The sequence below is a fragment of the Microtus pennsylvanicus genome, chromosome 14, assembly GCF_037038515.1.
Source record: "Microtus pennsylvanicus isolate mMicPen1 chromosome 14, mMicPen1.hap1, whole genome shotgun sequence".
Lineage (NCBI taxonomy): Eukaryota > Metazoa > Chordata > Mammalia > Rodentia > Cricetidae > Microtus > Microtus pennsylvanicus.
The window spans coordinates 47,519,727-47,546,516 of NC_134592.1; the positions used below are offsets into that span (position 1 = coordinate 47,519,727).

The 26,790-nt window shown below is 35.5% G+C and overlaps 1 protein-coding gene across 5 annotated transcripts in view; it reads left to right on the forward strand.

Annotated features, from left to right (window-relative positions):
- Mdga2 (MAM domain containing glycosylphosphatidylinositol anchor 2) overlaps positions 1-26,790 on the forward strand; it is a 716,330-nt gene that overhangs the window by 368,826 nt on the left and 320,714 nt on the right. For 4 of the 5 annotated variants that reach the window (XM_075947276.1, XM_075947279.1, XM_075947278.1 and 1 more), the window contains exon 3: positions 22,528-22,702. In XM_075947276.1, coding sequence (XP_075803391.1) covers positions 22,528-22,702 — 175 coding nt within the window. The remainder of the gene's footprint in view (positions 1-22,527; positions 22,703-26,790) is intronic. The other variant, XM_075947280.1, reaches the window with a different exon arrangement.

Here is a 26,790-nt window from a genome sequence, read left to right on the forward strand (position 1 = left end):
AGAGCTGATGGTGCTGGTTACCTTATTAGAAACATTTCAAACAAGTTGATTATTGGTTTTGCTAATGTGAGAAGTCAGCGTTTGTTTTTATGGCCTTCCTGAAGATGCTGAAGTGGATACTCAATCATTTAGCAGTAGCTTATGGGGTGATAAAAAGAGCCAGTACTCAATCTGTCATCAATCCTCACCCAGAAACAAGAATCAGTATGAAAAAATAGCATTAAGTAAACTATTGTGTTGTATTCTTTGGAAGAAAGCACTGGTTAGCTCTCCACTCTTTCATGATGGCATGTGACTTTTAAACTCCTCCATCACCACTGGCTGTCAATCACTGTCGTCTAGCTTCAACCAGTGCAACCTTTTGCTACTAAGATGGATTGCATCACCCAGTCTTATCACGTGAGCACTTCTGTTATAAATCCATTATCTCCCCTCAGGAAGCTGTCTGCTTTATACCCTGATCTAAGACCACAATAAAAATTGCTCTCTCTCTCTCTCTCTCTCTCTCTCTCTCTCTCTCTCTCTCTCTCTCTCTTTCTCTCTCTCTCTCTCTCTCTCCTTTTCCTTTTCTTTTTTCTTGTCCTGGACTTTTGGAACTGTCATCGGAAAGGCCTATGGCTACCAACAACATTTCTTTGGACTTTCAAAAATTCATCCCCAGTCTAGCAAATAAGAGATCACTAATAAAACTTGGAAATAATAAAGAGTTCATTGTTCTTGACACGCATTACAACAAATAGAAAAGAGGAAACGGTGTGGATGAAAATGAGCTTTATTTATCATGTCAAAGAATTGTAGTAGAGACAGATTCTTCTTTGCACACCTCCACAGCAATGCTGCACAGGGAAACCTTGTGTTACAAGCAACACCCATCTCATTGCATCTGATCTGTCTTTGCTGGAAAGATGATCTCTGTCATTCTATTCTTCCTTCATCTTCTTTTTAGGGACTGGACTCTCCAAAGGCAATGTCAGTCCTCGACTCTAATCTTAATCTCACACTCTGGTTTCATTTGTTTTAAATAAACTACCCATACTAAGCTTTTCTGTTCATTTAGCAAAGATTTATGAAGAATAGAGAAGTCTACAACATCAGCCCTATGGTGTCTAAATTGATATTGAGTATTCACCTTTCTCATTCAATGATGCTTCAAGAAAAAATAAAATCAAAAATAAATCACTCAATTTAAGAGATGTGGACATTGTCATTCCTATGATTATTTCAAGATATGTTTTAAACTATCTACTATTCAAAACATATAAATAACTCTGGTATTGAGGAACAGGTCTGTAATACTCACACTTGGGTGGCACAGGATCTGAGGGATACTGAGTTTGAAGCACCCTCTGCTACTCAGCAAGACAATGTCTCCAAAAAAGGACCTTTCAAAACAAATCCTCACAAAGTAATAAATGCATTAACGGATAAATGTCTGAATTAAGGGATGGTAATCATCACTAATATGTGTTTGGACAAGTCATAATATTAGTAGAGAAAAATTGTTCTATGATCATGCAGAAACATGATTTATGCCATTATTTACTTTTGAAATCTTAAGTCACCAAAAAAAGCAACTTGAAGGCTAACTGATTTAATGAAGCTTTACCCTTTGTCTTTCAGGTCTCTTATAAATATCAAACTATGCTATTAATCAAAAAGACAATGAGGATTTTGATTATTTCATTATACCCTATAATCATACAGTTACATATTATAATTGAATGGTTAATTGATTATATATACAAACACTAATCTATTCATTAGATACAATTTTACCAATGATACAAAGTGCAATAGTTGTCTGAAGTAATTAAATATTCAAGAAAATACTTCTTTTTAAAGTGTTGAAGGAAAATGTACTGATCATTTAAGTCCTGGATGAAGTTCCTTTATAATAATTTGCTTTCATGCAAAAACATGCTGAAGGCTCTATGAGTATTGCAGAGGCACTTTGTTGCGTCTTCCAAAATTTCAAATAATGGTTCATTTTAATTAAACAAGGCTTCTTCACTTTGTGGAGAATTTTATTTCCCTCCAGTCCCTGAATTCCTTCTAAATTATAAAATTTCATGTGTTCCCATTAAAATCCATGAATTAGAATCCAAGCTCCCTGATTATGTTTAAGTACTGTTGCTCACCAGCAAACATGTCCATTGTCCTAGGCAGTTGGAGCTCTGGTGTTTCTTTGTAGCTATGGTGATCATGATGCACTTCCTGGCCACAGGAGACAGTGTGATCCAAAAAGAGCTGCATTTGGGCAGAAGATATTGATATGTAGCTTTGGAGTTCTGATACTAATTTTTATTCCACTAAGCCTGGCTTTGAAGATAAATCTGATAGAGGGAAGGCGAAAATAATGGGAGGAGTTTAAAGTTCAGTAAGTTACAAGTGATAGAATCCACTCAAACTTGTTTGCAAAAGCTACAGTAAAAAATTTCTAAGTCTCTATGTGGGAAGAAAACCAAAAATTAATGCCAATGCAGGTGACCACTAATAGAATCGCTTCTATTGGAATGAAAAGTATCTTCCTTCTGTAACTCAATAAAAATACTATTTATGATCTAATAAATCAATAATTAATTCGATAACAGTATGTTTCTTAACAATAAAGACTATGTCTTTCAACTATAGAAAAACCAGATTCCTCACAAAATATATCACTTCTCTTTATTAATTGTTTTCTTAATTCTTGGTTGTATAATTTAGCTTCACAATGTTCATGCACAAGAGTCACATAAATGTATTTTGTTGTACCTTATGGACTCTGAATTGCAGGAAGGCATCCTAGCTAGCTAGAAGTAATATGACATGTTCATGAAAATGCTTGTATTGGAAATTATTGCATCAAGGTAAACAACCAATATCAGACAAAAAATCCATGATCTCTCTCACATATGAATTCTATGCTTAGACATTTACATTTGTGTATGATTTACTCTAGCTATTTTCACTGAGCTTTGCTCAGCTTACGTTCAAGTTGCTATTCTAATTTTGCTATTTTGTTTTTTTTTTTCTGAACATCATCCACTCCACAAATCTCCAGCAATATATTGTATTGGAGTACTTTGTATTTTATTCTTTTGGGGGTTCAATTAAGAAAAATAATCTGGTGAAAAATGCATACATATACGAAATTTTATAAACAAATCAGAAATGTTTAATCAAGTATGCTCTCCCCACCAGGAATTAAAACACAGCCATCAACTTTTATTTTATTATTAGTAGTTTGACAGTGTTCTTGAGTTAAGCAAGATCTTCATTTTAATACCAGAACACAGGGCAGGGACTCTGGATGTAGATGGTGGGAATCCCATCTCCCCCATATACTAATATGTGGGTGCTTGGGAAAAATTGCTTTTCTAGGATATAAAATAAAACACTTAACTGACATTATTTATCTTTAGGACCATATGTGGTATTACTAAAGCATGGGCCAGGGTAAGGCCTTCCTAAGTATTTGTAGTGGCATTTCATTTGTGTTTTAATAAATAAAGCTTGCCTGAAGATCAGAGAGTAAAACAGCCCCGCTGGTTAGCCTTACAGACCAGGCAGCGGTAACACACGCCTTTAAACCCAGTAGCCACACTAGTTTGTCATAGAAACTGGGCAGTGCGTGCTTTTAATCCCAGTGGTGCAAACCTTTAAACCCAGTCCTAGAGAGGATTATAAAACTGGAAGAAACGGCTCTCAGTAGTAGTCTCATTTTCAGATTCCTGGGGGCAGGATCACCATTTTCACACTGAGGTAGAGGTAAGAGCCAGTGGCTGGCTGCTCTCCTATATGACCTTTAGGTTGAACCCCAATTTCTAAAATATAGAAGTATTTCCCACACTGGTATTCCATAAGTGTGCCGGGTTTATATTGTTTTTCTCTTTAAATGTAAGGAGTTCATTTGATTACCTTATGAATGAATTAAATACAGCTTCGGTAGATTGCAGCTGTGGAGTGAATGGAACAGAGCAATTTATTTTTTATTACATTTCTAATACTCTGCAGTGTATGCAACACTGTTAATTTAGATTATATTTTATTATAAAAGACATTAAAGAAATTACCGCTTCTCTTTCAACAAGATTGAGAATGATTGTGAAAAAAAATTCCCCTAAGAAACCTATAAAAAGAAGATGTCATGTTACCATTCAGCTGTGACATTTATAAAACGCCTTTGATTTGTAAATTTTGGAGGAAATCAATATTGATTAATAACAGTAAAGGTGTTAGTTTAAATCAAGAAAGCCTTTAAAGTTATAGAAGAAGCACTATAATAAAAGTTAAATACCACCATCCCCCCACATTTAATCACAGTACCTCAATTAAAACTATGTTTGGAATATACCGTAAGTTGTTACAGCACTTTCTCTATGGAAAAATGACATAGTAATGATTTAATTGTGATATTCCACTAGAGGCTACTAATGTCTTAGTTTAATGATTTTTTTTTAAACGGGTAGTTTATTCTTCTTCTCCTGAGATGTTATTCAAATCTTTTAGATGACTTAAATTCAACATTTCCAGGACATGCAGTTCTCTATTTATTTGAGAAGTCCTAGTTAATTATTGAACAATATTTCTTTTGTTATTTTGTGTTATGGTACAGAGCCTACCTTTTCTTTATAAAGTCTTCAGAATTAAAATTATATCTCTTATATTTTGCTTAAATTTTTGTGATAATGCTGCACTTGGCAGAAGCACAGTAGCATAAACAAGACAGTTGTGATTCAGTGCCATAGAGAAGAGGTCTAGTTGTGAAGAATGCTGAAATGGCATTCATTTCCAGAGCACCACTATGGATCCGTCTACAGTGAGGTATTCCTTCACTGACATCTGGGGATTGAAACTTCAAGATTATCTCTGCCATTTACTCACTGCTGAGGGTCTCGTGTGCCTAAATTGCTTATGTTTATGGTGAACACTTATATTACACTTGGCAGACTGACATTTTGACATAGATGAGACAGGATGACTAACTCCCAGTGAATGATGCAGAAGTGGGTCTCTAATGTCCCTTGGTAGACAACATTCCTAGTAGTTGTCACAATTCCATGCCGGTAGAACTAAACTTACCCTGTGTGAATCATTGTTCTGCATATCTTTACTCCCCTTTGCCTATGTTCTTTGTGTCTTTTCTCTGTACTATAACACACTCATTACTGTGACTTTAAACTGAGTCCCAAGACTCCACCATGATTTCCTGAACCTAAGTGTGATCTCTTAGTTTTGTGGAAAACGTGAAAAATAAACAAATGACTATGTTACCAATTCATCACTTAGAAAATCCTATCTAATTCTATCAGAAGAACTGATGGGAATTATGTTACACACCTGGGATTTCAGCTCTAGTGGGTAGAGGTTGAGGATCAGTGTTTTATAGCTAGCTTCGTATACAGCTAGTGAATATAAGGCCAACCTGGACTCCATGAAACCGTATCTCAAAACCACAACCAAACACATAGATGAGGAAACTAGCAAATGGAGTCTATCATGAGGCTAGTTGTTATTGTTTGGTTTGTTTTTCTAGCAGTGGTGAGGAGTAGCTGGGCATTAAACCAGGGTTTCCATGCATGCTAGGCAAGTGTCTACAACTGAACTCTATCTCCGGTTTATCATCTTCTTTTCTTTAGATATCTTCTTCTTTTCTTTTGAAATGTTATTGTATTTTAACAAAGATCAGTGCTATGACTTTTTGTCTTTATTTAAATCCTCTTTTTCATTAAGGTGACCTGGACTATAAAGTTTAAATTAAATTTCTAGAACAATATCATTGCCAATAATAGAGAACAGAAAGAATGTTAAGACCAGCTGGAGGATGGATTAAGACCAGCTTGTAGGATAGATCCTGTTATATATGTTATAGTTCAGATTCAGAACAAGCAACTGATCGATGAAATATGGGGTTTAGGGAAGAGGTCTGAACTATGGTAATTATTTTGAGTCATCCTTGCAGAAAATATTTAAAAGTGCTTTTCAGATGGCTGAGAATATGAATACTATGGAGAAGGGTCACATAACCAGACACTGGGGCAGTGAGGGGTCACTAAAAGAGTAGAAGCCACCATGTGAGACCTAGAAGGAATGAGGTGTAAGGAAGCAACCAGTGCTTCCCATTTCATTGGCAAGAGGAAAAAAAGAACATCTTCATTTTCTCTGTATTTGTGTATTGATATGAAATAATTTGTTAAAAATAGTCTCTGGGAAAATTAAAGTTTGAATATTTGCATTTTAATCATGTTTGCTTTCTTTTTTCAACATGTACATATGTATGCATAGATGTGTATGATATAGATATATGTCTTGAGGGGTTTTTTGGTATTTTGAGACAGGATTTATCTGTGTAACAGTCCAGACTGTCCTGGGTTAGCTTTGAGCTCAGTGAGATCTGGTGCCTCTGCCATCCAAGTGCTGGGATGAAAAGAGTGTACCACTGCTGCCTGGCTTGAGATATATTTTACAAATATGTCATCATCATTTCTTTTTACAAAATTATTTGATGACATGTTTATAATTTTCATATGTTGAACCAGCCCTGCAGCTCTAGGATGAAGCCGACTTGATCGTAATTGATAACTTTCTTGATGTGTTCTTGGATTCGGTTTGCCAGTATTTTATTGAGAATTTTTGCATTGATGTTCATGAGCGAGATTGGTCTGTAATTCTCTTTCTTCGTTGAGTCTTTGTGTGGCTTTGGTATCAGGGTAACTGTAGCTTCATAAAAAGAGTTTGGCAATGACTCTTCTGTTTCTATTTTGTGAAACACATTAAGGACTATAGGTATCAGCTCTTCTTGGAAGTTCTGGTAAAATTCTGCATTAAAACCATCTGGTCCTGGGCTTTTTTTGTTTGGGAGGTTTTGTATGACAGCTTCTATTTCGTCACGACTTATGGGTCTATTTAAATTGTTCACCTGGTCTTGATTTAATTTTAGTAAATGGTACTTGTCTAAAAACAAGTCTATTTCTTTTACATTTTCCAACTTTGTGGCATATAAGCTTTTGTAGTAAAACCTAATGATTCTCTGAATTTCCTCAGTGTCTGTTGTATGTCCCCCTTTTCATTTCTGATCTTGTTAATCTGTGTGTTCTCTCTCTGCCTTTTGATTACTTGGGATGGGGCTTGTCAATCTTGTTGATTTTTCTCAAAGAACCAGCTCTTTGTTTCATTGGTTCATTGAATTATTTTCTGTGCTTCTATTTTGTTGATTTTAGCCCTCAGTTTGATTATTTACAGTCTTCTCCTTCTCCTGCATGAGTTTGCTTCTTTTTTTTTCTAGAGCTTTCAGCTGTGCTGTTAAATCTCTAGTGTGAGCTTTCTCCGTTTTTGGTTTTTTTTTTTTTTTTTAAATGTGGGCACTTAGTGCTATGAACTTTCCTCTTAGCACTACTTTTGTAGTGTCCCATGGAACTGGGTATGTTGAATTTTCTTTGAATTCAAGGAAGACTTTAATTTCTTCCCGGACCCAGGAGTGGTTCAGTAGTTGACTGTTCGGTTTCCATGAGTTTGTAGGCTTTCTAGGGGTAGAATTGTTAAATTCTAACTTTATTCCATGATGATCTGATAAGACACAGGTGGTTTCTAAATTTTTTTTGTATCTGTGGAAGTTTGCTTTTTTATCGAGTATGTGATCAATTTTCAAGAAGGTTCCATGAGATGCTGAGAAGAAGGTATATTCTTTCCTATTTGTGTGGAATGTTCTATAGATGTCTGTTAAGTCCATTTGATTCACTACCTCTGTTAGTTCTTTTAGTTCTTTGATAAGTTTCTTTCTGGTTGACCTGTCCATTTGTGAGAGAGGAATGTTGAAATCTCCTACTATTAATGTGTGGGGTTTGATGTGTGCTTTGAGTTCTAGTAATGTTTCTTTTACACAAGTGGGTGCTTTTATGTTAGGGGCATAGATATTCAGGATTGAGACTTCATCCTGATGAATTGTTCCTGTTATGAGTATAAAGTGTCCATCTCCATCTCTTCTGATTGATTTTTGTTTGAAGTCAATTTTGTTAGATATTAGTATAGCCACACCCGCTTGTTTCTTAGGTCCATTTGATTGAAAAACCATTTCCCAACCCTTTACTCTGAGGTAATGTCTGTCTTTGTGGTTGAGGTGTGTTTCTTGTAAACAGAAGAATGTTGGATCCTGTTTTCGTATCCATTCTCTTAACCCAAGCCTTTTTATAGGTGAAGGGAGTCCATTGATATTAAGTGATATTAATGACCAGTGCTTGTTAACTCTGGTTATTTTGTTTATTTATTTATTTTTGGTGGTAGAGTTTGTATATTTCCTTTCTTTGAGTTGTGCTGGTGGACAGTTGTTAGATGTCTGAGTTATTGTGGGTGTTGTTGGCTTCCTTGGGTTGTGATTTTTCTTCTATTACTTTCTTTAAGGCTGAGTTCGTGGCTATGTATTGTTTTAAATTTGTTTTTATCCTGGAATATCTTGTTTTCTCCATTGATGGTGAAAAAAAGCTTGGCTGGGTAGAGTAGTCTGGGCTTGCATCCATGGTTTCTGCTGCACATCTATCCAAGACCTTCTGGCTTTCATGGTTTCCATAGAGAAGTCAGGTGTAATTCTGATAGGTTTACTTTTATATGTTACTTGACCTTTTTCCTTTGCAGCTCTTAATAGTCTTTCTTTAATCTGTATGTTTTGTGTTTTGATTATTATATGGTGAGGGGATTTTTTTTTTTTTGATCCAGTCTACTCGGAGTTCTGTATGCTTTTTGTACCTTTATAGGAATATCCTTCTTTATTTTGGGAAAGTTTTCTTCTATAATTTTGTTGAATATATTTTCTTATTTCCTGAGCAAATGTAATACTGGTTTGCAAACCTTTATCCTAACACCTGTATCTTGTAATGTATTCTTATTTTTCTTCTAGCAGTTTCAGAGATTCAGGTTTGTGCTAAGGACCTTGGTCTCTTTATCACTGATTTTTGTGTATGGTGCAGAAAGGGATCTAATTCCATTCTTCTACACACATTTATCTCTATTTCCAGCATCATTTGTTGAAGATGTTGAGTCTTCTCTAGTGTGTATGTTAGGACTCTGTCAAAATTCAGGTGTCTGTAGTTGTGCTGGATCATATATGTGTGTACTGCTTGAGTCAGTACTATGCTGTTTTTATAACTATGGTTCTGCAATGTAACTTGAATTAATGCAGCATATGGAGGTCTTTAATGTTTCACTGTGAATTTTTGTGTACAGAATGCCGCTGTAACTCTGATTGAAATTGCTTTAGGTTTATAATTACCTTTAGTGGGATGGCCATTTTTACAATATTAATTATACCCATCTATGATTATCGAAAGCTTTTCATTTTCTAATATCTTCCTTTGTTTCTCTTTTTAGTGTTTTAATGTTTTTGCTAAATAGTTTTTTATTAATTGGATAAATTTATATCAAAATAATTCATGTATTTGTTTAGCAATGGAGAATGAGATTTTCCGCTGAACTTTTTCAGTATGCTTGTCATTGATATAGAGGTAAGATACTAGTTTTTGTATCCTGTCATTTTGCTGAAACTGTTTATCAGTTGTATAAGTTTTGTGATAAGAATCTTTAGAGTCATTTATTTATAGAACCCACTATCTTCAAATAAGGAGACTTTGGCTTCTTCCTTTCATATCTGTATCCCTTTTATCTCCAGCTCTTGGCTCATTACTCTAGCAATGACTTCAACCTCTGTATTGAAAGGAATGGAGAGAGTAGAAATCCTTGTCTTGTTCCTGGTCTTAGTGGAATATTCCATGTCTATCTCTAAACAGGACATTTATATTGTCTACTCTTAGGCTCAGGTTTTGCTGAGTAGGAGGGAGTACAAAGGAAACAGAAGCTGGGGGATTGGAAAAAGGACCATGTAGTTGGCTGTGTTTTATTCTACTCTTTTGACTCTTTGGTGGACCTGCCACCCAGATCCCAAATAATCAGACATGGAGATTTAATTCTTACTCATAAATGCCAGGATTTAGCTTGGCTTGTTTCTTGCCAGCTTTTCTTAATTTAAATTATCCCATCCACCTTTTGCCTCTGGGCTTTTCCTTTCTCTATCTCTGTAAATTTTGTCTTTCCTTCTTATTTTGTGTCAGGCTGTGAAGCTGGGTGGCTGGCTCCTTCTTTTCTCAATCCTTGATCTTTTCTCCCAGATTTCTCCTCCTATTAATTGTCTCTGGCTGCCAGCCCTGCTTATCCTTTATCCTTCCTAGCTATTGGCTGTTTGACTTTTTATTAGACTAATCAGAGTCTTTATTGGAACAATTATTTTGTTTTAGAGAAACAAAATAACACAGCTTCACAGAGTTAAATAAACGCAACACAAAAGAAGGCAATGCATGTTTGCATCATTAAAACAATATAAACAAATGTAACACAACTTAAAATAATATTTCAAAATAAGATCACATTGACGGCATGACGCAGAACTTGTAAACACGATCTTATGCAAGTGCAGTTACCTTTACTCAATCTGCACAAAACTTGTCTATGAATAGTCGGTCATAGATCTGGAAGGAGCTTATGGGCCCTATCCCACACTCCTGAACTACTGGTAGCTGATTGATTCTGGGAAAGAAACAGTCAATGCTTTCAATTATGTACCAGGGAGTTCACCAAGCTCCATAGTTCTAAACCTGTTGCCTCACAGTTGCTCTTAGCTAAAATCATAAGCCTCAAAGAAGAGAAGCAGAAATGTAGGAAAAGGGCTTGTTGGGGAGGGGCCATAAAAGATGGTAGCGTAATAATAGAAGATGGAGGCTTGAGTGAACAGAGTTCATTATATGCATGCATGAAATTGTCAAGGAAAAATCTAGTCAATTAAAAGGTATTAAGAAAAAAGCTTATGTCATTGATCTGTATGCATTACTTTTCTATGAAATATACTATCAATTATTCATAGAAAAGGTAGACAAATTTTTCAGTTATGCACAGTTATGAGTAATATATGTTGATCAGTTTTAAAAACTAAAAAAAAATAGTGTCTTCTGTTATAAGCCTTATATAGTGTTAGCAATAATCATGTCTTTCCTTTACTGTTTCTATTTTTTTTCAATCTCTCTGTGTGAGGGAGTGAGAGAGAGAAAGAGAGGAAGCATATAAGTGCATTTCTGTGTTTGTATGAGAATGGGTATATAAGTGTGTGTGATACTGTACATATACATATATTTGTGTGTGTGTATGTTTGTGATACGGACAGTCATGTTTATAATGTTTTAAACCCATATACTATTGTGTAGCAGTGTGTTTAATCGTGCTAGCAATTATAAACCCTAGCAATCTAGGTATAAAGAAAAAAATAAAAATCTAACACTTTATTCCTTGTACATAGAAACTTTCAGGTGAAATTTTCATCGCCTTGTCAGAAAGCTGTAGTTCCTCCTGTAAAAGCAGAATTAGAAGCAAATGTCATGGTGCCATAATTTACTGCAGGCTGATACAATTTATTAAAAATTTAACCTGTATTATCTAGAGTCTTATGCCATTCAGGAGTCTATTTATTGTACTAAATAATTCAGAGAGAACCTATCTCTGTAGAATTTTCCCTGATATCAGCATAAGAGAAGAGGGTAACCTTTATTTTCAATGCTCTAATGAACACTGTCTGCTCATAATTGCTACTGTGGATATTCTTTTATACCTGTCCAGGATGATGCTCCTTAAGTGGACTTTCAGGTTCAGCTTCTCATGACACTGGTACCCAAATTTCCTGATAATTATGCCAACTCAGATGATGTTTACCTTATCTCATTGTTGGTCTTTTTCTTTTTCCTTTCTTCTGCTACAGGATGTTTTTTTTCAGAGTTTAAACAATGTTGGGGCCAGCTCAGCTTTTGCTATGTAGACTGATCTGAGTATATATGGATTCACTCATTGACAACCAATAGAAAGTAATTCTTGTTAATGGACTCTCATTTAGTGAGAATCAGGGGAAGAATGAAATCTAGGTCTCAGAAATGCTGAATTCTTAGTTCAAAGTGTCTGCCCAGCATCTGTGTGATATTCTTATTAAAATCAAACAACATAAGCACCCATCCGTGTTTTAAGGTTTTGAATGTCTCTTCCAAGATTATCTGAGTGAACAATTATCTTATTTAAAGATATATAATCAGATGTTTTAGTAGTATCTAGATATCAAAAATCAGAATAGATTGTTCTGTTAGGAGCCACCTTGCCTTAAGGGAGATTCTGTGGTCTGTACTCTAAGCAAACCTTTCTTTTCTTCAACTTAGGTAGGAAGTTACAAGAAAAAAGTATGTCCTAAATGTAGTGCCTTCCTTTTTTCTTTTCCTGTTATTTATGGGAAGATAGCTGATATTTTGTTTTTGTAACAGGATTTAAACACAAAAATATTGAAGAATACATACATCTGAAAACAGGATAGTCTCTCTGTCCCATGTGGAATTAGTAATTGTTTCAAACTGTCACTTCCTGTTTTTCAAAAGCTATAGAACCTCCAGATTTTAACAGATAGATTCTGTTCTCAGGGAGTTGCTTATTTTCTAAACTTTCTTGTAGATAAGCATTTTGATTCAACTATGCCCTATGACAGCTTCCCATTGTAAAAGATTCCAAGCAGGTGTTGGATCTTCTATCTTTATACTAGGAAAGAAATATGAATAGTTGGTGGCTTACTGCTGTTCTGGGCCTTGAACTCAAACAACTCAACAAAAGGAATATCCCCCACAGAGACCAAATTCCCAATTACTTAATGTCGCGGGTAAGCATCGGCTGGCCTCACATCAGATTTGAGTTAACCAGCATAGACTATCTTTATCCTTGCATAAGTACCCGATAGTGGATCTGAATTATTTATAGCTAGCTTGCTGCTTAGCTGTACTTGACACAAAAACCTGAATCTTAGCTCAAATACTATAGTTTTGTTCAAAATAAATTTATATTATTTAAGTGCTAGGGATCCAACACTGAATTACCCATAAAGCGTTATTTACCCTCAAGGCTACCATCCTACTTATGGCATCATATCATAGAAGAAACTCCAGGAAATTGTTGAAAATAAGAATGAGTTCTCTTTGTCTCCTTGAACACTCTGTAGTTCAGAGCCTAGCAAGCACATACAATTACAGAAGTGCTATTTCCTCATTCATTTATCCTTTCTCACAGATGGTTTTTATTTTCTCTTTTCCTCTATGGACTACATATACTGCAGTAATAGCTTCTTAGCCAGAAATAGCTTTCTATCCCTTGATTTCCCCATAAGGACTTTCTTTTCTATTTTGTCTTTAAACAATGTTTTTTTTCTGTGTTTTCATCACCCTATTAAGCATATTTATAACTACAGTTAATTAAATCAATTATCTATGCTATGTTTACTTTTAAAAATTAATAGGATTTTTTGGTTATCAATTATATAATGAATTTGCAAGTATTTAAAGGTATAAGTAAAAGTCTATTATTCTATGAATGGAATACTTTATATACTTATAAGTCACATCTTCATTATATTTGCTTGTTTCCTCACTATTTTCCTTGTGTTACCAACTTTTCTAGTCCAATAGGAGACTCTTGCGATATCCAAAACTTCATTTCTTGCCTTCTCGTGTTTTAAAATTTCGCAAAGTGCCTCTCCTGGTCTTTATTTTACTGAATCGCCAATAACAATAATTTTTTCTAAGTGTTAAAAATGAATAATTGGTTTGCCTTTTCTCTGACCACTTTATCCATGGCTTCATTCTCAGTAATGATTTCCAATCTTTATTATCATATATGTGGTATGTATGATATAATAGGTATATATATGACATGTAACACATTATATATAATGACAAGATATATCTGTCCTCTAATTCTAAATGTACTCTAACAATTTATATATGTATATATACATGTATATGAAGTATGCATATATATAAAACAACAGAAAATATTAAGTCACGAGTTTTAAAGGCAGCAACAGAATACTAGGGACAATTTGGAGGGAGGGAAAAAGGGGGAAAGTTATGTAATTATATTATAATCTCAAAATAAAGCAGAAAATTATTTTTAAAAAGAATTCTCTAATTGTCAAGTTTAGGGAAGTTATATAACAGGATTAAAGGTGAGGCAAATTTACAGGGAAATGTTCCCTTTGGATCATCTGTTTTGTTTTTAAATAATAAATACTTCAAGGAAATAATCCTTAGTAGTAGAAAGGTCTGATGTTCTCAAATTTTTAGGACTTAGCAAACTATGTGAGATGTGAACAAGCCACTATACCTGCACACAATGGTCTGATAAAAGTTGCGATATCAAAGTAGGAATTTTGTTTCCAGGTAGAAGGAATAAACTTATATTTTATCTGAACTACTCATTTCTTAGTTTCATCTCTCTGACTCTATTATAACAATCAAATACAGGTTTTTTTTGTTGTTTTGTTTTTTTGTTTTGTTTTTTGTTAGAGCATGGCTACCCTAGTCAACAAATCATTGCTCAGGTGTTCAGTCACCTACTTTAAAAAGTGAATCTCAAACAGAAATGTCACAATAACAAAGCAGAATTCAACCTTTTGCACATTTCTGCTCAGTCTTGGTATCTTTTTGTTTGTCTGTCTGTTGTTTGTTTATTGAGATGAAGGTCTCTCTATGCAGCTTTAGCCTCAAACTTACAGACATTCACCTTACCTTGGTGCTTTTTAACTTGGACAGTAAGCCAATTAGTCATGGAAAGTAAGCTCATGGAAACATTGACTCAGAATGATTCCCCATTACTGTGGAGCTTTGCCCATCTGGAACAGAATGTTTATAGTCCTAGTACAGGGGAGAAATTCTGCCTTGCAGCATTGTCCTTTTTCTGGTGTTTTTGTGGCGAGCAGTCAAAGCGTGTTAAAACTAGCATTCCTGGGAGAGGAAGGCAAAACTCATTCTCAAGATCCCCCAGCACTAAGACCTATTAACAGTGGGCTAGCAATAAACATATGTAGAGCATCAAAAGATGCACTTTTCCAATATAGAATTCTCATTTAAAAGTGAGACTAGGAAAAAGACCAATGAGAAATATATAACTTTGAATTATAATTTTAGCTTAGACTTATTTGAATTGAAAGATAAGAATATACACATAATACATAAATAAAACCTCTTCTTATGCATAATGCTATTTATGTACATATGTATGTAAGTTAATATGTATATCAGTTACATACATACATAAACATATGGAAGTGTGTGTTGAGTGTTTTCTGCCTGACCCTTTCATATGTAATATCTAGTTGGTGTGCTCTTCTGTGGGTACTTTCTCTCCCACACTTTCATACCTTAGTTGATTATAGTTTTTCAGCCATGTTGGTGAGACTTCATGGGTATAGCTTTTGACATTTCTAGGAGACAGTTTATTGGCAAACTCCAAATTCCTTGGCTTCTTACACTCTTTCTGCCTCCTTTTCCACAATGATCACTGAGCCTAGGTGCAAATGTTGTATTTTGGATGTGTCTATTGGAACTAGGCTCTGCAGCTTTGTATTTTGGTTGGTTGTGGTTTTCTAATATAGTCTCTATCTGTTACAAAGAGGCAGTCCCTTTATGAATGGTAGGGAATACACTTATCTGTGGGTATAAAGACATTTTGAATGGAGCTCAGTGGTGCTAATTTTATATAGCAGTTGTAGGTTCATCTCCTAGATCCTTAACTTCACTAGGCCAGAGTAGTTGGTTACACTTTCCAGTCCCAGACATGATTTGTCTTTTGTTAATGAGGTCCTAAATCCAATTAGAAAAATGTTGGTTATATGTATACACATATGTATATATACATATATTTTTCCTATGTAACGAGGGGCCATACATGCCTTAGGGATACATATCCATACATATCCATGAGGATAACTTCCAGAGGAGGGAATAAGGGTGGGTTGGGGGGAAGTGGGGGACAACAGGAGGAAGGGAGGGAGAGGGAACTATGGTTGGTATGTGAAATGAATAGAATTATAAATATAAAAAATGAAAAAGAAAGATGTTGGTTACCACACAGGGAAGCATACTGCTACTGCACCCTTAGGGTAAGTGTTCCATGCTAGTGTTGTGGTTAACAGGTGTAGTTAACAGTTAAGTAAGGCTGCTGCATGCTTCCTTCCTTTCTTTGGAATGTTGCATGGTTGCCTCAGATACCATGAAAGCTCACCCTCACAGAGGATGCCTTCAGGCCAGTTTCTATTCAGGAGGCCATTTTTTAAATTGGGTTATTCAAGTAAATTGTTCTTTTATAGTTGAATAAGTGAAAATGGTCATTTAATTGTTTTAATTACCAAAGGAAGAAATTTTTAGTATCTTTACCATGCTTAGTTTTGTGATTACAAACAAACATACATTACCTTAAGAAAATAGCTGGTTTTCTACTTTATATTTTTGTTTTTTTTGGGTTTTTTTTGTTGTTGTTGTTTTTTGGTTTTTTTTGAGACAGGGTTTCTCTGTGGTTTTGGAGCCTGTCCTGGAACTAGCTCTTGTAGACCAGGCTGGTCTCGAACTCACAGAGATCCGCCTGCCTCTGTCTACTTTATATTTTGATTTTCAAATTATATTTGATTCACTTTCAGCTCTCATCAGCATTAGCTTCTGTGTGTGTATGAGTGTGTGTGTGTATGCATGACATGCTAGGTACGAAATACAACATCTGAAGCATACAAAGCAAACGCTGACCTTTGTTCTCCGTCCTTCTGTATCTACTCAGTAGGTTTGTTGTACTGATTCCCATAAATAGAAGAGTGAAGTAAGTTGTAGTTCGATCACTGCTAAGTCAATGTAAGGATATTTGTGTCTATCACATCATTCATAAAATTTTCTGAAAGGAATTTTTGACACTTTATTGTTGCCATCTTGCTAGCTTCTCACTGTTCCCGACTGGGAGATAAACTTGATTTCCTTTTGCTTTAATGAATATGCTTGAAATTAAAATGTTAAGAAAATTTTCAGCTACAATATGTTCATTTGTGTTTCCTTTTTAAACTCAAATTTTATGATCTTGCCATTCTTATTCACTTACTATAAATATAATATGCATGTAAATATAATTTATATAATTGAATGCTACCCTTGAATTTTGACATTCTTTATTATATATTCTGGTCTACATGAATAAAATAATTGGTACGTTTATTGAATTACTCCCTTTTTCTTTATTCTGCTCTCATATATTACATTCCAAATGTTGCAACCCAAATTCTCCATCTGGGGATCATGATTGAATTATCTGTGCTCCAAAAGAATCAGGCAACCCTGCCTCTCTGCCTCTAAAACCTGCAGTTCTCATGGCCTCTCCCTTGAACCAGTTCCACCCCATGCAAGCAGATTACCTTCACGGATGTGACATGCTCCTAGTGTCTTCAGTATCATGGGTCTCCAGACAACTTAGGTGTCAAGTTTACAACTTCACACATTGGCTTTGTGATGTTCTCTCAGAGATTCCCATTTTCATTCACATCATTTTGCCTTCTGTTTTTTTGGAACCTTGTCAGAAACTTACACCACCCGCCTTGGTCTTGCTTCCATCGGGACTCTAAAGCCAGCACTGTGTGAATAATGCTGCCAGCTCAAAATAGAGGCTGCCCCCCTTGGACCTCAGCTGAGTCAGTGTTTGTGTGCTTGAAACAACTGACTCTTGGAAATACTCCCCTCTGTTCTTTGCAAACAAGAAACCCCTATTGGCATTATCAATTAGACTTTCTCATTTCAAATGAATTTAAATTTTTACTTAGTGAGTTCTTTAATAGATGAGATGTTTCCCTCTTAACTTCACTCCTAGTTACCCAAAATAGAGCAGAATTCTCTTTGATAGTGTAACTTCTTTAATAATTTCAGCCACTTTTCTCAGCACCAATATCTTCTCTCTTTCTCTCTCACTTTCCTTTCTTTTTTCCTCTTTTCCTCCTTCTTTCTCTTTTATCTATCTATCTATCTATCTACAATCTATCTATCATCTATTCACTTATCTCTCATATATTATATTCTGATTGCACTTTCCCCTCCTCCTTTCCTCCAAACTCCCCATGCACTGTCCCCCAAATCCATTCTTCTTCCATTTCCCTTCAGAAAAGAGCAGATCTCCCAGAGATATCAACCAATGGCAGCATAACAAGTTACAATAAGACTAGAGACATACTTCCATATCAAGGCAGGACAAGAAAACTCATTAGGAGAAAAGGGTCCCAAGAGCATGCAGAGAGTCACAAACACCCCTAGTCTGCTGTTAAGTGTCTCAAAATAAAACATCAATCTACACAAGCATACATATACACAGAGGAGTTAGTTTGGAATTGCTTTTTTTAAGATTTAGGAGGCTTAGATTTGAAGTCTTGATCACTATAGCATTACGGTAATTTCTACTATTGATCTTAGGGATTGTTAAGACATCATTTTCTACATTTACGTCTCTGGTGCACCTGGAATTTATCTAAACATAAGAGGCCAATTATAGAACAACTGTTTCCTCCTGGTACATATACATTCCATTGCCTCCACACTGTTTTGTAAACAATTCTCCCTTCTGTCTATTTCTCTAAAATGCCCCAAATGGGATTTTTTTACATCTCATTTTATGAGACTGTTTCTGTACTCTTAACAAAAAGTGTGTTCCAGATAATGGCTACAAATCTCTCTGCTGGTGGTCTGTGATCCTTAAAGTGATTATGAGGAGAAAAGAAGACATTTTGTTGCTGTATAACATTTACAGTGATGATGGAATACAACCCAGGGTTGAGGATGTGTTGCCCACTCAAACGAAAGCAAGACAGTGATGTCAACTTAAAACTGACTTCTTTTTCCCCTGACTGTTATGTCCTTAGCACAAAACAATAGTGATTTTAAGCATATCTCTAGTAAATACTGAAGCTTCATTATTTTTATACTCTAAGTGACAAAATAATAAAAAAGAATTTATTGTTTTCAAAAACTGGGCAGTATTGTCAAGGAAAGGAATTTGTGTGGTTGAGTTTTGTGATGAACTAGCCCGCTCTTTCTTTCTTTCTTTCTTTCTTTCTTTCTTTCTTTCTTTCTTTCTTTTTCCTTTCTTTCTTTCTTTCTTTCTTTCTTTCTTTCTTTCTTTCTTTCTTTCTTTCTACTTTTTGAGCCTTTGGAGGGATAGCTTGTTCAGCCTAGATATAGTGGGGAGGGCCTTGGTCCTGCCTCAAAGTGGTTTACTAGACTGTGTGACTTCCCTTGGGAAGCCTTAACCTCTCTAAGGAGTGGATAGCAGTAGCGTGGGGGAAATGTAGAGGGAGCAGGAGGAGGAGATAGAGTGGGAACTGGGATTGGTATGTGAAATGAGAAAGATCGTTTCAAAAAGAAATGAATAAATTTAAATTTAAAAAGGGTGATTACTATTAAATGTGTGGTGATTCAGACGTGTATTTTCTAAGCATTTTTTAATGAATTAATTGACCTTGCACCATTTGTCTTAAAACAATTTACGTATTTTCAATGGTGATAAAGGCATGGTTTTAAGAGAAAAATTATAATTTGGGAAAGTCAGCATAATGGCTTTTTGACATTTAAAGGCTCTAAGGAGGAGATAGTTCCATGGAGTTGTTACATATGATCTCAGTTGTATCTTATAATGGTGAAGTTTGGTACTAGTAACTTTTTTTAAACCTTTGTAGCTCAGGGGGTATTTCTCAAATCAATAATATACAATGTTGCAAAATAATGCAGACTCAAAGATCAATTCAAGAGCAAAAATGATCCACGAGTCTTCATATAATAGACTATAGAATGACTTTTGTTGTGGTTTTGGATTATACTATGCAAAAATGTTGAAAAACTACCACTTGTAGGGTTTCAATGTAGAAGATTCATGATTCTCTAAAAAGGCTATTGAATAGTGAAGCCTTTCAGAATGAGTATCACTGTGGATTCAGATTTTCTTTGTCTGTTTCTTAAAAGGAATCATCTTGAATATGCAGAAGTTGATAAGGAATTCTATCTAACTTAGTTCCCGTAAGCTGGATACTAAAGAGAGTCATAGTGTTGGAAAGTATGTTACTCTTAGTTGTTTTTTCTGATTAAAAGCCATACTGCTGGTAGTACGGCATAACTTTAAGATTATATTTAAAATACAGGCTATTCAGATTAATACTATTTTATTTTAAACAAATAAATGGATAATTACTGTTGAAAAGTGTTCCATTCCATATATTTACCACATTTTTATTATTCATTCATCGGTTGGAAGGCATTTAGGTTGTTTCTATTTCCTGGCTCTTTAGGAGGTGGCAATGGACATTGCTAAGCAAGTATCTGTGGAGCATGTCCTTGAGTCCTTTGGGCATATGCCAATGAGTGTGGCATGTAGTAGATTTATTTTTAGTTTCCTGAGCATCCTCAATGCTTATATCAAGAGTGGCTTCAATAATTTACATCCCTACCAAAGTGAATCAGGGTCCTCTTTCTAAAATTTCAACAGCATTTGTTTTCAGCAGTTTTGTTGATCTTAGTCATTCTAACTAGAGGAAGATGAAAAAGCCAAAGTTGCTTTATTTTGCATTGCAAATACACACATACACACACATGTTGAGATAGGGAGCTGCGGGCTGCGTCCCTGGCACCCAGCCGCCCACATGGATAGCTTATGCCCTGAAATAATTACATGGAAACTATGTTCTTTTAAACACTGTCTGGCCCATTAGTTCCAGCCTCTTATTGGCTAGCTCTTACATATTGACCTAACCTATTTCTAATAATTTGTGTAGCCCACGAGCTGGCTTACCAGGAATGATCTTAACCTGCGTCTGCCTGGAGTGGGAGAATCATGGCGACTCACTGACTCAGCTTCTTTCTCCCAGCATTCTGTTCTGTTTACTCCACCTACCTAATTTTCTGTCCTATTAAAGGGCCAGGGCAGTCTCTTTATTTAACCAATGAAATTAACACATAACAGAAGACTCTCCCCCATCACACACACACATATGTATGCATGTTTGCATGTGTATCTATCTATGTAACAATAATGATCAGGAAAAATAGGCTATCAACAGAAGAGTAGGGAGAGCATAGGACGAGTTGTTAAGAGAATATTTGTATATTAACAGCCTAATTTTACAAATTTGAAAGACTTAGACCATATCTATAACTTTTTAAATTCAGACCAGACCTTTCATATTCTGAAGCATTTAGTTTTCTGAAGGTTTAACATTATTTTGAAACATTTGCAAAAATTGTTATTTAGTAACTTAAATTTTAGTATCTCTTTTTTAAATAAAATAAAAATCTCCACACAAAGACAAAACTGTCCTTTATTTATTTAAAAAAAACCCTTATTTCTTTGCTTATAGATATTAAAATTTAAGTTAAAACAGAATTCTAAACTTTTCAGTGGAAACATCACCATCATTACAGATTTTGGCTATGAATTATACATTTACTTCCTGTGGTTTTCCATACACATACCAAGATTTGAAAAAAAAATATAGGCTATTTCTTTTGTCTAGAAAACATTTTTTGTTGCTTTTACGGTGCAGAGAAAACATGCTTATTTTCATCCTGCTAATTTATGATGTGAAAAACTTTTTTAAAAACAACTTAAAGCCATTGGATTAAAATTTTAGTGTGCAGTGTGTGAAAGTGATGTGGCTAAGGATTATACAGCTTTGAGTTTGAAAACTCCTACTTTTGTTTCTCCATATTTCCACATGCTTAATATTATACAAATTTAAGCAGAGTATTTCTCTTGGTTGCTTCCAGACTGTAAATATTTTTTTTAAATACATGGGAAAAGCAAAGAGAAAAATAAAACCAAACAGTTTTAATTTTCTATCTTGAAGCACTATACAACATTAACATGTGGCTTTTTATTCAGGTTTAATATATGACAACACACAAAATTTAAGCTGAATACCAGTAGTTATTGCTAGCACACACAAAATCTGTTGCTCACAGCTGTGTTCAAAAGAATGGTATTGTTTATAATGGACAATTTGAGATATTCAAATTGTTTTGACAGTTTGATAGGATTGTACTCTCTGAAAAGTTTACACATTTTTTTGAAAATAATTATTGATGTAAAGTGAATTCCAATTTTCAAAATAGAGAATCATTTGTGGGCTTATTAAAGCAAAGTCATTACATAAAACAAAACCCCTTTTAACCACCAGGTGTATGAAATTATACATAATCTCTATAAGCCATTATGGTAACATGCCGACATTATCTAAACCAAAGAGAAAATTTTAAATGAAATAATGAAGCATGTCCCAAAAGAAACGAGAGCCTATTTGATCCAAATCACAAAAAGTGCCTTACGAAGTTCAGACGTGTATAGGGATATTTGGAATGTTCAGCAAACATAGAAGCTGAGTCTTGTTTCTGCGGTGCATTGCCTGCAGTCTGGTGAGATGCTGAAGACGACAGCACCGTTGCTTCTAGCTGACTTGAACTCTACGGTGATGAGGTTAGCACCTGCGACTTTGTAACTCAGTTGGGGACATATATTTTAATTTCTCACTAATGCAATAGAAAGGCAGCGCAGTGGCTCTGAAAGCCAGCTCATCATAGGAAATAACTGCTGTTTGATTGTCTGCGGAAAACCAACCTAAAGTAACAATCTTTGTTGATGCTTGCTCAGATCAGGTGGACCAAAACAGCAGGAAGTGCCTCTGACAGATTCCAAGACTCGAGTGTCTTCAATGAGACTTTGAGGATTACAAACATTCAGAGACACCAAGGTGGCCGCTATTACTGTAAAGCAGAGAACGGCTTGGGGTCCCCAGCAATAAAGTCGATCCGAGTGGATGTGTACTGTAAGTAAATCTCAGCCAAATACTGTTCTAAATAATTTGGTTCCATGATTAACTATGGTTTCCTGAAAATAAACATTTTCTTCGGTTGTGAACGACAATTTTATATGACTGTGTAATCCTCTAAGAAACGTCTGTTTTTTTAAACGTGTGCTTCTGCACACAGGTGTGTGCATAGAAAGGGTAGACAGCAACGCCATATCCCTCCTTCAGGTTCAGACCACAGCCAGCATGTGCCAGCCTACCTGACATTTCCTTATAGATTTTGAAGACCCAAATCAGGCCCTAAAGCTTGCATGGCAGAACCTATTCCCTAACTTGCTCTGAGACATTTTCGAGAATAAAAATTTCATGTCAAGTTTTAATAATTTGTGACATAACATAGTTAGTGGAGAATATGTAATATCCCACTAAAAAGATGGCAAATATTATTGATAATAGAAATAGCCTCTTTGCATTTAGTCTGTACACACATGCACATATACATTTTATGTTTACATGTGTGGTAGTCTGAATGCAATTTGCTCCCAAAAGCTTATTGGGAGTGGCACTATTAGGAAGTATCGCTTTGATGGAGTAGGTGGGGCTTTGTTGAAGGAAGGAAGTGTTTGTGAAGGTGTGCTTTGATGTCTCATTTATGCTCAAGTCATGACCAATATCTCAGTTCACTTCCTTTTGGCTGAACAAGATATAGAACTCTTAGCTACCTCTCCAGCACCATGTTTGCCTGTACACTGCTATGATCCACCATGATGATGTTGGATTGAACCTTTGAACCACAGTCTCGTAAGCATATATATCCTAATTAACTTTAAGAAGAAAGGATCATTCCATAATATACTTTGACTTGCTTGTTCATTTTACCTGTGTGCAGAGTCAACCGTTCTCATTTTTAATGCACCTTTTGTATGCAAGCACAGTTATCTGCATTGCCTTGTGAGGGCCCACACATCTCTCTGAACAGCACACTGTTTGCAAGTGGCCATGCCTGACCCCGAAAACACGGTGCCTCCCGGAGACTGTTGCCTGACTGCTTCATTATGTCACAGTCTCCTACTTTTCCTTCTTTACTATGTTTAGAATCTTCTGCTCTCTTTACTTCTTTCCCTAGCAAAGAAACCAAGCGCCTGCATTTAGCTCAGTCTGTTACACAGGTTCATCTGGAACACTGGTTGTTTTCACAAGAAATGACATTTATTTTTAAGTCTCTAATATTAGATTGCATTTTTCTCTCCTTTAAGTAATTCAGACAAAATAACAAGTGGGGCGGTCCTGTTTTCCAGCCTGTTTTCTTTTTATTCCCCTTTCCTGTTCTTTCAACAGAGTGCAGGTGTTACATAGTTAGAGGGAGGCTAGAAATTATCAATGGTCTATTCATGGAGCCTATGCTAGGCTCATTTATTTATGGAGACAATAAGGAAGGAAGTAGTGACAGCAGCGTTTGTGATTCATCTTTCACAGTTAAGGACTTGTGGCCCTCTTGCATACGACAGAAGCCTGTGTGCCATTCATTCCAGGATCTTTTAGCCCCAAGACATCCACCGACATGATGCTGGCAGGTTCATCCTATGTGCCACACTGACCTGTGTATCCAGGTTGGTCATACCTGTATACTTCCCAGCCATAGCCAAGCACCAACCCTCCACTTAGGTTCTATAAGGTTTTAATATATTTGTAAATAAACTTATTTTGATTTGAATGAATTACATATTCTTATTTATTGTACACCATTTAATTGAATGAACTTCTATTTTCTTGTTTATTAGGTCATGATATTTAAATACAAATCTCTAGTATCTTGAATACAATTCACAAATTTAAAATGTTCTCAGAGTGAATATATGGTTCCTTTTTTTTTGTCCTGCTGTGTTTAGGTAATGCTTTTCAGTTTCATATAAAATAGGTTGGTAGCAAAATGTGACCAGAAGCTCCTTAAGTAGTAAATTTTAATTTTTAAGTCATTCTTTAATTACTTTACTTTGTATGGGCAAACATATTTTGCTCACAAAATTTGTTTGATTAGAATATTGCCTCCATTCCTGCCTGCTAGGGGTTTCATATATCATATGGTGTATGTATTGTATTTTTTTTAAATGAAGTACTATAAGTCCCGAAACACAGTAGCAACCAGTTCAATAAGAGTTTCTGACTACATTGATACCACAATGGGCTTGATGAGAGTAAAATGTGTGTCTTTGGGGCTTAAAAACTCATATACAAAGCAGGAAATAACATTTGAAGAGTTTTAAAAGATTTTTTTTCCTGTGGCTAAACCTTTCAATACCATCCTGAGCAGTTGATGCTGGACAGCTTCCCATGATGATAGCGCTGTCCCTTCCTTTCCCCAGCTCTTCTCCTTTATTAAAATGCCAATCAAACCCCTGCAGCTATGTTGTCTTCTTCCCTTTGACTTGCTTTGTTTTTTTTAGATATAATTTAAGTTTTACAAACACCTAATTCTATATTATTTGAGTGAAATATTACTGAGATATGTGCCATATTTAATTTATATTGTTTTCCTGAGCCTTTCTGATATACAGTCAATGAGACAGTCATCTAAATTTGAGAAAATAACACTAAGCTTTGGATTGTATTAACAAATGCAGCATCTCATTATGTGGGATTTCCCAGGTAATGCCCTCAGTTCCCATGATTATTTCATAGTGTGTAAGAACCTGGTAATTTTCCCATAATTATACCTACTTATATGACTATGAATAAATTTCCTTTCACAGTAAATTTTAAAGGTTTTGAGCGATAAAAATATAGAGATAACTAATCTCTTTGTACAATCTGTTTTCTGAATATAACTTCCAACAAAAGCCAGAGTGCATAGGTTCATGTTTTCATGTACGACTACACAAACCTCAACAGTTTGTAACTGTCCGTCACTAGTAATAAAAACATGGCTAACAGAGCAATGTTGTGCTTTCTTCCCACACTGTAACAAAATGCCTGACACAAACAGTTTAGATGAGGGTTGTCTTTTGTTTAACGTACATCTTCAGAAGTTTCAGCCCGTGGTTGATTGACCTCCTTAGGATAGGCAAAACATCGTGGTGTCCTCGTGTAGAGCAGAGTAGTCTCTTCCCTCGTGACAGGAAACCAGTAAAAGTACAGACTGTAGTAATTTGGTTTAATAGACATGTTTCTTATACTAGGAGAGATGAAACTTTGTGGGACCTCACAAGAGTGTTGATGATATGCCTTGATATCACTTAAGACTTGGCCAACACCTACCATGTAGTCAGACTCTTTCAGGTTAGCCAGCCTTTAAAAGAACAGTGCAATACCTTTAAGTTTCTATATTAGAAGGTTAAAATGTAAATGCCCCCCACAGACTTATATATTTGAATGCTGTATTCATATTTGGTGGAAGTGTTGTAAAAAGGATTAAAGAGCATGAGGTGTTGGAGGAGGTGTTTCACTTGGAGTGGCTTTGATGTTTTAAAAACTTACATATGGCCTAGTCTCTTATTTTCTGTCTCTATTTCCAACTTAAAAGAATAACACATAAACTCTCAGATTCCACCCCAGTGCCGTGCCTTTCAGCTTGCTGGTTTGCCCCCTGCCACAGTGGTCTGGTATTTACCCTCTAACACTGTAAGCAACCCCCTGATTAAATGTATTCTTTTATAAGTTGCCTTTAGCGTGGAGTCTTTTCACAACATCGGCAAAGTAATGAAGGCAGCATATAACTTTTAGAACGTAAGTTAATGTATAGCTTTAAATTAAATGCTCTCATCCTCTGACCCTGGATAATATATGTGTGTATGTGTATGTTATGATAACCATTTACTAAAGTAGCCAAAAAGTTGAAAGCAGACTTATGCAATAAATATCCACTATAAATGTTATGAGCAAAATAGATACAACTAATAATGTCCATCAGCAGTATTGTTTACTATTTTGGATCAGTACAGGTCAGTAAGGTAATTTCTCCCCCTGTAAAACTCTGTTAAAGATGTCTAGAAAGAATCTCTAGCCTTGTCCCCTTGCAATGTTTTCTGTGTTGCTCAGTACACAATGCACAGCCCTTTGTTAGGAATAAGATGGATAGATACAATAGATTCAGCCAGGAGACTGCCCGG